At 38.5% G+C, this 11,895-nt stretch overlaps 2 protein-coding genes across 2 annotated transcripts; one reads left to right on the top strand and one right to left on the bottom strand.

Annotated features, from left to right (window-relative positions):
- naa20 (N-alpha-acetyltransferase 20, NatB catalytic subunit) lies at positions 1-4,852 on the top strand. The gene is made up of 6 exons (XM_053336815.1): positions 1-92; positions 761-785; positions 1,118-1,208; positions 2,639-2,774; positions 3,542-3,687; positions 4,488-4,852. Exons 1-6 carry the CDS (start codon positions 40-42, stop codon positions 4,571-4,573), a joined length of 537 nt encoding a protein of 178 aa, XP_053192790.1. The 5' UTR covers positions 1-39; the 3' UTR covers positions 4,574-4,852.
- Positions 4,853-4,863: 11 nt separating this feature from the next.
- On the bottom strand, positions 4,864-11,780 carry crnkl1 (crooked neck pre-mRNA splicing factor 1). The gene is made up of 14 exons (XM_053336813.1): positions 11,612-11,780; positions 10,180-10,332; positions 9,990-10,081; positions 9,443-9,601; positions 9,150-9,316; positions 8,589-8,767; positions 8,237-8,407; positions 7,868-8,059; positions 7,680-7,739; positions 7,483-7,563; positions 6,962-7,201; positions 6,665-6,766; positions 5,525-5,773; positions 4,864-5,394 (listed from the first exon to the last, which is right to left on the bottom strand). The coding sequence occupies exons 1-14, from the start codon at positions 11,657-11,659 to the stop codon at positions 4,966-4,968; spliced, it is 2,322 nt and encodes a 773-aa protein (XP_053192788.1). The 5' UTR covers positions 11,660-11,780; the 3' UTR covers positions 4,864-4,965.
- Between the last annotated feature and the right edge of the window lie 115 nt (positions 11,781-11,895).

Genomic DNA, 11,895 nt, shown 5'->3' with positions numbered 1-11,895 from the left:
TCTGTCCGAGGTGAAAGCACACACAGCAGCAGAGCTAACATGACAACGTTAAGACCTTTTACCTGCGATGATCTCTTTAAATTCAACAATATGTGAGTGAAATCTTGTCAGTTTTTTACCAGCCGAAGTCTATTTAGTGTAATTACACAGATGTCTGGTGTTTATTTAGTAAATATATTAGTATATTGTTGTGTTGGTGGTAAAGCAGCAGCAGCAGTGTTAGCTCCCAGCCTCCTGCACCGTTCTCTGCTGCACAAAACTCCATTCAATAATCTGCTCATTTAAGACTTCCCCCTTATTATATGTAGAAATAGACACTTATTATCATGTTATTTGAATTATTATGGATAACTAGACTCTCTTGGACAAATCGGCATTAATTTAATTTGTTAAAGTAGCTGTAGTTTTAGTATAAATTGGAGTTTGTTCACTGTTAGTAAGCAAGGTTTCACACCTCAGTGGTTGTTAGAGAGGGATGCTATTGAGGTGGTAATGTGTTATTTTCTTTAAATATTATTATGTTAGGTGTTATATGAGAATGCCGAATTTACCATAAGATCATATCGAAGTAAATGCTTATGATTTTGTTAGTTTTTTATTGATGTAAATGCTCAAAAATAAGGTTAAACAGTAAAGTTAAAGATTATTCTATTGAGTTTGGTTGGTGTGTTTCTTCTTCAAATGTGACTTTCGTAGAGGGTTTATTTGTGTAGGAGTCTTTATGCAGATTAATAATTATTATTTGTTTTTATCTCAACAGCAATTTGGACCCTTTGACAGAAACTGTATCCTTCATTTTACACATGGATTTAACAGTTAGCCACATTAGCTTAGCTTCATCTGTCATTACACCTGCCTATTGTTGTCATGCTGTAAATAACACTGACACAGCTCAAATGGTTTGTTTCTCTGGATCTGACATATTTCTGATTATGATATTTAATATACACTCAAATAGGGCTAACTTAGGCATTATGTCAATATTTTGAATTTAGGTGCCTTTGCAGATAGGTGTCTCTAACATTTACCCTCACTGATATAACATGAGGGGAGATAACATATCTGAGTGTTTATATGCATCAGTAGTCTGTAGTTGTCTTTAACCTTTGTCCTCCAGTATGGGATCCCATTTTATCTCCAGTACCTGGCTCACTGGCCCGAGTACTTCATCGTTGCTGAGGCTCCTGGAGGTGAACTGATGGGCTACAGTAAGTTCCTCTACTCGCTCATATTTTAGTATTTAGTTGACTAGGATGATTTTAAAAAGAGTTTCCAGCTCATATACTACACAATACATGATTAGCATTTTCCTCCAAGCATAAAATATTGAATGTGAGAATGTTTAGCTGTGTTTTTTACTATTAAAATAAATAAGTGTGCTATTTTCCATCAGTTTATTACTTATGTGATGCACTTTAGTCTGAAAAGTGCTCAAGTGTAATTACATGTTGATAGGTTACTTTTTTTCTTTATAATTGGATTTTCATAACTGTTTTCTATTTTAAACATCTCTTTTTATTTATTTAATTGTAATATAAGGCAGTACAAAGACCTAATCATGATAACAGACAATAAAGGCCATGATTATCCATACAATTTTTCGTGAAATAATACAGAAGTGACTAAATAAAGCAAAATAAGTTCTGACTGAACTATAATCCTTGAGTCACCAAATATACACCACTATTCTCATACTCCACATAAGTGTTGGTTAAACATAACAAACTCAATGATATAAGAGTTATACTAAAGTAGTGTTACAGTAACAGGTAGAGTAACAAGAGTTCAGACTAACTGTGATGAAGCTTGTGAAGAAGAGTCGGCAGTGAAAAAGCCCTCGTAGGAAGAACAACAGCAGTAAAAGTCTATATTAAATGTTGTGTTAGCCTCAGACCACTATAATAATGGATAGCTTGGTTAGCAGCAGATTTATTGCAGGAAAGTCAAATGAACACAAACACAAAGTAACTCCAGTAGAAATTAAATATCTACAGAGGATTGGTGGAAATAAAAGAAAAAAGATAATAAATAGATAAATAAGATGCTACTACAGAGACTTAACACTTTTTCCAGTGTTGTGAGATGATTTTAAATATATATAGTTTGTTGTAGATATTTTGATCAAAGTCTAAAATCTAATAAATGTATTAATGGGAGTGATGGGAGTCCCACTCTGTTGTTAAGCTGCTGTTGCTATGGAAGCGCCCTGGTAGCGGTTGCTACTAGCAACGTAATGTCCAGTATTCTGACCTCACTGCTTGTTTAGGATCATATATGCTGACATGAAGACAAAATAACAACAGCAACTTTTAACATTTATTTAAGCAGGATTCTCACTGAAGGGTTAATAAGCAGGACACACTTATTAAAAATGGTCAGGAGTGAAATAAAAAACTGTCTTTTAGTTGTGAGAAAAGTGAAGTTTGGACGAGCTTTACTTCTGTCTCTTTAGCACCATCTAGTGGCCGGCTGATATAATGACGTCTTAATGATTAATATCTGTCTGTAGCTTTAAAACATTTAATTTGTGTTTATTTCATTCAGTTAATTAGACCTATCAGATTGCTCATTAAAAAGCTTAGTGATAGCTGCAAGTAGACATAAAAATACTCACGGCTGACTCGTTGCTTTCTTGCAGTCATGGGGAAGGCGGAGGGATCTGTAGCTCGGGAGGAGTGGCACGGTCACGTTACCGCTCTGTCCGTCGCACCGGAGTTCAGACGACTCGGACTCGCTGCTAAACTCATGGAGATGCTGGAGGAGATCTCAGAGAGGTCTGTACCGTCACACACCACTACTAATCATTAATTATTGATTCATTTAAAGGTTATTTTAAAAATGTGAAAAAACAGTTTCTGAGAATCCATAATGACGACTTCAACTCACGTCTTGTGTCTGACCATAAAATATTAAATTTACTCATATGACAAAGAAAAACAGAGAATTATCCATATAAGAAGCTGGAAGCATAACACATTTGGCTTATTTGATTGAAAAATGAACGAAAGTGTTAATCTTCTATCTGAATTTTAGTCTGCCTCGACAATAATGCAAATTTTATGATAGAAATAGAAATTAGACAAATGTTATACTGTCAGTACTTGATTTTAATGTGGAAAATGAGCCTGAATTCAGGATTTGAAGTCAAAATCTGAAGGAAAATACTGTATCAAAAATATATAAACTAAACTTTTAAGCAGGTTACATTTATCTGTACACATATTTTTTAATTTACTGTCAGTTTTTCATTGAGGTTTGATTCATGAAAACCTCCCAAATCTGTTATATTTGATTAGATTTTACTCTAAAAATCTAAATTGTTGTTAATGTCAATGTTGTGTGTGAATGAACATTTTCAGACTTTAATACAGATTTTTTTCTTTTTTCATCCCTCTATTGTAAAACCTTTTTTAAATGCTTTTCTGGGGCTTAAAATCAACAAATCCTGTAGATAATCTTAGTTTTTATGTTTCTATTCTGTTACCAGATGTTCATGATGACTTAGCCTATAGCTGCTATCTGTCTTGTCTTTGTCTTTTAGGAAGGGCGGCTTCTTCGTGGATCTCTTCGTGCGAGTTTCGAACCAGGTGGCGGTGAACATGTACAAACGTTTGGGCTACAGCGTCTACAGGACGGTTATAGAGTATTACTCCGCTAGTAACGGAGAACCGGATGAAGACGCTTACGGTAAGACGAGTTCTCAACACTGACTCCACATCCTCAGAAGATTAAAAACACTGCTACCGGTTTATTGGAGATAGGCATGGGATGATAACCGTGTTCAAGGTATACCGCGATATGAAAAAGCCACGATAACCGAAACCGCCACATTTTCTGTCATAGCGTTCCTAAGGTATGAGATGTTTTTAGTCTGGTCAAAGACAGAAAGTGCTGGTCAGAAATCCCTCAGGTGGTGCAGCTGCAGCGTAGAGTATCACGACCCCTCACACTGTCATTACAGATTCAGGTTAAATTAACATGTCGGTCTTTATTTTTCTTCCTTTTAGGAACATTTTAGAGCTGGAATCGCAATACCGTGAAACCGTGATATTTTTGTTTATAGTTATCATACCGCCAGAATCTCATACCGGTCCATGTCTAATTGGAGATTCACAAAAACAGCCGACAGAAAATCGGGTTTGCAGCTTTTATTAAAAACCCAAAACTATGGAACAGACTACTTTCAGATATCAGAGAAGCCAGTTCACTTAATATTTTTAAGAGAAAGATAAAAGAATAATCTCTTCACTTTCACTTTTAATTAGCTCTTATCAATCACTACTGCACTTCTTGTTCTATTTTTTTAAGATACTTTGTGCTATTTTTATTTTATTCTTATATTACATTGTTTTTATTTCCTTCCTCTTTCTTTTGTTCTTGTTTTATGTTCCTTTTGAGTGAAGCACTTTGAGCTGCATTTCTTGTATGAAAAGTGCCATACAAATAGTTATAATCAATATATATATTTTGTGTTTTTCATCCTGCAGACATGAGGAAAGCTCTGTCCAGAGACACAGAGAAGAAGTCCATCATCCCGCTGCCACATCCTGTCCGACCTGAAGACATCGAATAACAGTAGACTGTGGCTCTCTGACACTTTTGCTCCTTTTTATCCTCCCGACAAACAAAAAAAAAAATCAGATGTGAAATATGTGTAATTATTTCAGGACCTGCTCAGTTTAAAGTGTACATAGTTTTAAAAAAAACAACTGTTGACCCATTTCCTGTAATGCTTAATATAATCAGAGAGCCACTGAGTGTACAAATCTTTTTTTTTTTCCCCCTCCTCTTAAAATCACCGATTCATTTCCTGTCAATATTCAAAATAAAACATTTGCTTAAGAAACAAGAACGACGAGTGAGTTTGAGTTGATTTTGGTGTATTAACATTTAAAAAATAACAACACTAACAGTAGAAAATTGATCCAGGATGAATGTTCACTTCCCTTGCCCCCCCCTTCTAATCTAATCTTTCTCTTCATCGCTGCCCTTGCTCTGTTTCTCTTTTTTCTCTCCATCATCATCATCACTGTCACTCCCACTACTGCTGCTGCTGCTACCATCGTCGTCTCGGTCGTCGTACGTCTTCTGCGGTTCTGTTTCCATCGCCAGGTTTTTGTCGTTGCCGTTCTCCGCCTGGTCAGCGGGTGGAGTCGTCGAGGCTTCGTCGGAGCGAGAGGGAGAACCAGAGGGCGACGTCGTCTTGTCTTCAGGCATTTGACCTTTTTCTGGACTGTTCTCGCCCGTGTCTTCGGCCATGTCCTCGTTCGTGTCCTCGATCTCCACCTGCTGCCTCTTCCACATCTTGGCCATGGCCAGCAGTTTGAGGTTGGGCTGGTTGGCGGCGTCCTCGGGGAAGATGTAGTCGTAATATTCCTCCCAGCCTGCGTCCGACTGCAGAGAAAAAGATTGTGATTCATGAGTATTTTCATTTAATTAATAAACTTGTTTGTAATCTAATGTAAATTACAGACCAACAAACTATGGTTTTACTCCAGTTTGCCGGCTGATGTGCGTTTCTTACCCCGTCCTCGGCCGTCAGCTTTCTCCTCTTCTTCACCTTCTCGGGCAGCAGCTTTCTCACTCTCTCTCTGGTGGTCTCCGAGCCAAACTCGATCTCGAAGTCCCTCCAGGATTCGAGCAGCATGAGTCGCTCCTCCTTCTCTTCGCAGCTCCTCATGCCCTTGTTGGCCTCCTCGAAGATCTGCCGGCACTTCTGCAGCCGCTCTGGGCCTTCGATCGACAGCTCGAACTTAGCGTAGCTGATCCAAACCTGCGTGAACAGACGGACGACCATAGAGTTAGAAAAAAAGAGTCCCTGATGCTGCTCAAATTACATCCATAAAATATACTGGTGGAAAATATTTACTTTATAGCGCACATTTTAACACATAAATCTGCAAAGTTGGACAAATTTATAGAAACAGTTTTTCATTTATTTATCATGTTGTCCAATATAATTAAACGTATATAGGCAGAGGCAGCATTTTGTTTATATTTGATCCCTTTTTCTTAATTCAAGTTTAATATGTACGTTTATATGTTTCTTTTGTTGTGTGTTTAATTTTTATTGTAGGAATTTATATTTATTCAATTCTAAGTGAAGTTTACTGTCTTAGTGCAGTGATGTAAGTTTATAGGTAAACTGTAAAATGCCTCCATTACAATATGTTTGTCACAAATGTTTCATAACAACGTTGCAAAAAATGCGATTATATTTTCTGTATATTTAAGATTATCTGCCAATATATCGATATTGGGTTGTTGTTTTTTTACTCCCTATAAGTTTCGGCAACACAAATTCAGTATAACTTTTTTTTCTCCTCAGTACTTCCCTGTGTGATATGACAATAATTGTAGCATAAAACTAACTATTTTAAAAAGCATTCATTTGTTACGGTTTTGCTGATACTGACTGAAACTCCTCATAAAAGAGTTTCAGCTTCCTGCAACTTTATCCACCTGGAAATCAAATCAGGTGTACTAACATCAGATACAAAAACCTTTAATAACATTACTGCCAACATCAAGCAAGAGAAAATACTTAAAACCTGTGTTCAATGAATTTTAAGACATTTTGAGGAAACTGAATTCAATCCATGTTTTACTTTTTGAAAACTTCAATTTCACATATTTTCAGAAAGCTTCAGTGTGCAGTTCTCACCTTGACATGCTGGGTGCGCTGCAGCAGCCTCTTGTACAGATTCCTCGTGTTGTCAAACTCTTCCTGCTCGATCTCAAAGTCGATGTAGGACTTCCACAGCACCTGAAATCATCAACAGAGTAAATATAACAAGTGTGTTTATATGTTTGTAATCTGTACTTTTTTTGCTCTGAGAGAAAGAGGCCGAAATAAAATTAGGCAAAGGCACAGAAGATAGGAAATTAGAGATATTAGAGATTTTATTTTTAGCCAATATTCCTCAGACATAATAGAAGTCTGGCTGAAAGGATTGGGTACCTCGGGCATGTCCAGTCTCGGCTGTCCGATGGCGAGTTCGAAGATGGCTCTGGATCTCTCCACGTCTCCCAGGATGGTCTCCAGCTCTGCGAACTTGATCCAGGTGGTGCAGTTCTCCGGAGTGTATTCCAGGTATTTCTCGTACAGTTTCCTGCAGCGGTCAAACTCACGCAGCTGCAGCTCCAGCTCGATGTAACCCTTCAGCAGTTTGTTCTTCGGACATTTCCCGATCGCCGTGCCCTGAGAGGAGAGGCGATGATGATGATGAGTGGAAATCACAGGAAGTGTTCCAAGACTTTGCCATTTAGTATTAAAAAGTGACGTGTTTGCTATATCTTATAATCTAAATGAGACTTTTCCTTGGTTAGATATAGGAAAATTAAAATAAACACTTCCATTTCAGTTTGTCTATAGTGAAAGCTGATGTTGGACCTTTGGATTGACTAAATATTGACTGAACTAATTGATCATATTTCTATCTTTATTCCCTTGTCTTTTTTCCCCCTCTGGTTGAATCTTACCATGACTTTTCTGGCTCCCTGCAGGTTTTTCTGTCGGATCTCAAACTGAGCGTAGAGCAGCCAGATCTTAGCAAAAGTGAACTGAAAGAGAAAAGAGACATATATGTAATAACTACTATACTATATGATCTGCATTGTGTTTTAATTCAGTGATTCTAGTATTAAAATAGACAGAAAATGGAAATCTATGAAATTACCTTTTTGTGAGGGATCAGATCCAGACAGGCCTGATACACCTGCCTCGTTCTCTCAGGATCCTGCAAAGAGGAGAATAAAAATGTATTAAACCTCAATTTAATTATGAATCTTTGTAATAAGTATCTCATAAGTCTTTCCAGGTGAAATGTTAGTTTTGATAATGAGATGAAGAGTGAGTTGAACCTACCTTGACCTCCAGCTCTTCATACAGAGCGTAGTTGATCCACAGGTAGATGTATCGTCTCCAGTGTCTCTTCTCCTGGATGGGGGGCATGTTGGCGATGGCTCTCTCGTAAACCTCTCTAACCGTGTCGGGGTCGGCGTCGCTCTCCACCAGGCGGAGATAATCGAACCAGGCGTCGTAGTTGTGTGGGTTTGCCTGGATACATACGAGGAGGGTAGAAAGTGTCAGTGATGAGGAATGAATTAAAAATGAAAAGCAGGTTTTTTATGAGACATTTCTTGATTTTTCTCTGTTTTTCTGCACATTCGTTGAGCTGTATGAAGTCAACTCTTTCAGGCTACTGATACTGGTTCTAGTTTCTGAGTTGAATACCTTGACTTCCTCCTCATACTGGAACCGTCGTTTGCTGACGATGACGTCCTCAATGCCTCGCCGGTCTCCAAACTTCTTCTCGAACATGGTGTAGTTCTTGAAGAGCTCCTGCGCCTGGTGTTTAGGGATTCGGTCCAAAGCGTATTTATAGATCACCCGAACCCGTTCAAACTGTAAAACAAAAGACAGTCCACACAGAAACAGTCAGTCAACAAGTTTAGGTGTTTTTAGTAGGAAGGAGAGCCAAAAATGATCCTACACAACACATGTTCAAGTCAATACAAGAAACAAGCCTCTACTCTACATTTATACACAGAAAATAACTCATTTAATGTCATTAGTCTTCACTCACCTCTTTCTGAGTCTCTTCAAACCTGGCGAAAGCCACAAAGAGGTTTTCATCCACATGCTCCTCCCCGAAGAACTCCACCGCCCTCTCGTACACCTTCCTGCCGTGAGCGATGTAGCCGTGCTTCTCCTCAAAACGAGCATATTTGATCCAGTTCTTCACCTCAGGGTGGACGATGACGAGTGCAGCGGAGTTAAAGAGTTTTTAGATCACAGAGGGAAAAAATATAATCCGGACGTTTCAGAAAAAAAAGATTATCATAAAACTGTTGCATCTGTTCTATTTTTATGGTTGAAATGATTCAGTTGACTAATCGATTGAGGAACAGAAAGTTAAATCAGCAACTATACTTCAGATAATTGATTTAAATAAGAAAAAAACATCAAACATCCTCTTATTCCAGATCCTCTAATGTGAAGATTAGTCTCTTGTATCTGTTTTACACCTTTGGATTTTAGTCAGACAAAAACATTTTTCTTATTTTCAGCTTTTCTTGTCACTCTTGGTCTTTGTAGCTCCTCTCTGCTCAGAACACAACACCTGAAACCATCAACAAAAGGATATATCGCTCATAGATTGTGCGTCCTTTGTCCACTTCCTTGTAGCGCAGCTCAAAGTTGATGTAGGAGTGCCAGGCCTGCTCCTCGGGCTCCCACTCCATCCAGCGCTCAAACACCTGCCTGCAGCCGGCCACGTTCCCCAACATCTCCTCCATGTAGGTGTACTTATACCTGAGAGAGCACAGAGAGACACATGTGGATAAAGCAGCAACCGGAGAAAAGCAAAAGTAATCTACAAACATAGAGCGAAGATTCTCCACCTAAACTCTACAGTTTCATTTAGGATTTTTAGTTTACCAGAACTGGTTGACTCGAGGCAGGATGGTGATGGCTCTGTCCCAGATGTTGCGGGCGTGGTTCACCTGTCGGCTCTTCATCTCCATCTCGGCGTACTTCAGCCACAGCGTGATGTTGCGGTGGTCGACGTCCAGCGCTCGCTCGTAAATGGAGCGAGCCCTTAAAATCAGAGAGAGGAGGAGGGGGGCAGGGGTGAAGGAGGAGAGTGTGGCACAGAGACATGAGTGAGGTGAGATTATGTGTGAATTAGGCTGAATTTGAGATTAAACAGACTGCTCACATCATCCTTACTACAAAAAAAGCAAATCCCAATGCAAAGTAATGCTACAAAAGGTTACAGAGGAGGAGAACATGTTACTAGATGATACTTTAGTTGAGAGAACTCAAGCTTGAATGACAGATTTAAACCTTTGAAGTCACTGAAACTAACATTTTATCTGATCTTCTAATAAATAACAGAGAATTTCTCAAACTAACCATGAAATAAGTCTGATTTACTGCAAGTTTCTCCTGACATTTTCTGAAGTAGTAAATGCAGACACAATACCTCTGGATCTCCTTCAGGCTTTCCTCCCATTGTGCGTATTTAATCCAGTTACTGATAACAGTCCGATTCTTTCTGATGTTGTCCTCAAACCCCTGAAAAGCAAACACAGCAAATTTGAATGAAATCATGCCACTGCTGACACAAATGACGTGTTTGTGTGACAGACATTTCACTGCTCGTAAGCACTTACCTTCCTCTTCCTCAGTTTGTAATCGTTCAGCTCTTCCTCATCAGTGATCTTCTGTTTCGGGGGTGGTGGCAGAAGTTCGAGCTCCCTTTCTTTGGCTTCTCTGAGCAGCTGCTCAGCAGTGATCTGAACCTCTGCCGGAGCTTTATTTTTCACCTGAAACACAACAGAAAGTCTTTTAATATGATATCTTCACTGAGTATGTATCCTACTGCTGACTAGCCTTGACTGTTACTGTGTTCAAGTTAACTTATCTTCTTTATGTAGAACATAAATTGCAGTATTGAGTAACATACAAACCAAATTGAACATGAATTTTAAAGGTTTCAGTGGGAGTGTTTGAGATAACTGTGAATAATAAAAATATCAAAAGAAAGGTAGACCTTACAAGAATGACTACTTCTATTTATATTCAAGTATATTTATGTAGGAGATTGAGACAAAGACTATGTATGTAAAGATACACCTACATGTAACTGTTAAGTAGGCCTTTATGCAAAGCACAATTTCACCAGAGTGCATCAGAAATATGTTTAACATGAAAGCAGTGCAACTATCAAGCAGTCAGGTGTCCATATGAACAATGAAAGAGGTTTTCTTCACTGTCATCATCCTTCCTGTCCATACTGACTATTACAAAATTTGCTTTCAATGTAAAGCGATGGAGGACTAAATCCACAGTGTGTCCACACATTTAAAAGTAGCTGATCAGCTTCTATTGAGCTTCATCAGTGTGAGTTATATCAAGTGATATCTGACACATTTACAGTCTTTTTAGCATCAGATTCCCTCTTAGTGTTTCCTGTTGAGCTGTGGTGGAAGTATAGTAACAAAAAGACTTTGATACTAAAAACACTGTAACGCTGAAACATAGAAGATGAAGATTTGACTCATTTGGACGCTGAAGCTTCATATTAGCTTCAGATCAACTTTTGAATACATTTTTGCACAGAAGGAGGACTGTGGATTTTATCACTTACATTATAAGTTCATTATGAAGAGATCTACTAATGGTCAGTATGAACAGGAGGAATGATTACATCAAAGTAACAGGTTTAATGTTAATTAGGCCTCCTGTTTGTTACTTTAAAATAAACTTTGAGCAATTATGAGCCTATCTTTTCAACAGATTCAAGTGTTGTTATATGTTTTTCAGGCATTATTTGTATAAATTATTAAAATAAAACAGCTTAGCTAACTTGTTTTTATGTGCTAATATTCATCATATCACCTTAAATAATAGTTTGACATATTTTAACATACACAGTTGTGCCATATATAAGATGTGGACTTAGTAAAAAGCAAACACGGGCATTATTTGGACAACTTTGTGACGTGGACAACTTTGTAATGTAAACTTTATCTTTGCGTGTTAGCATTAGCTTAGCACCAGTCAGCTCATGGCTACTACTGTTTGGGGTTATATTTTCCTTACCTTCGCCACCTTCGGTATCCGCTGCTTACCCGCCGCCGTCGACGCCATGATGCCGGCAGGAGTAACCGTAAACTACGCAGCAGAGACTTAATTTACAAATATTAACAAAAAACCCGCCGAGGGACGAATAAAAAACGTTTTTAGCTCACTGCAAGACAGCGGGAGCCACCATGACGGTACCCAGCGTGCCTAGCGTGATGACGTTCACACGCACACAGCGGCGACGTTCAGTTGCTACGGTGATGGAGTTTGTTGTTAGTTAGCTTCAATGAGCTAACATTAGC

The sequence above is a fragment of the Scomber japonicus genome, chromosome 17 (genome assembly GCF_027409825.1).
Source record: "Scomber japonicus isolate fScoJap1 chromosome 17, fScoJap1.pri, whole genome shotgun sequence".
In the NCBI taxonomy this organism is placed as follows: Eukaryota; Metazoa; Chordata; class Actinopteri; order Scombriformes; family Scombridae; genus Scomber; species Scomber japonicus.
The sequence above is the reverse complement of the archived record's forward strand: the minus strand, read 5'-3'. Positions and strand labels throughout refer to the sequence as shown.

Coding starts and splice junctions, on each gene's coding strand:
- naa20 (XM_053336815.1), top strand. CDS start 40: ATGACAACGTTAAGACCTTTTACCTGCGATGATCTCTTTAAATTCAAC. Junction 93..760: donor CTCTTTAAATTCAACAATAT/GTGAGTGAAATC, acceptor TTATCTCAACAG/CAATTTGGACCCTTTGACAG. Junction 1,209..2,638: donor AGGTGAACTGATGGGCTACA/GTAAGTTCCTCT, acceptor GCTTTCTTGCAG/TCATGGGGAAGGCGGAGGGA.
- crnkl1 (XM_053336813.1), bottom strand. CDS start 11,659: ATGGCGTCGACGGCGGCGGGTAAGCAGCGGATACCGAAGGTGGCGAAG. Junction 8,408..8,588: donor TTGAAGAGACTCAGAAAGAG/GTGAGTGAAGAC, acceptor TTTGTTTTACAG/TTTGAACGGGTTCGGGTGAT. Junction 6,767..6,961: donor CGAGACTGGACATGCCCGAG/GTACCCAATCCT, acceptor TGATGATTTCAG/GTGCTGTGGAAGTCCTACAT.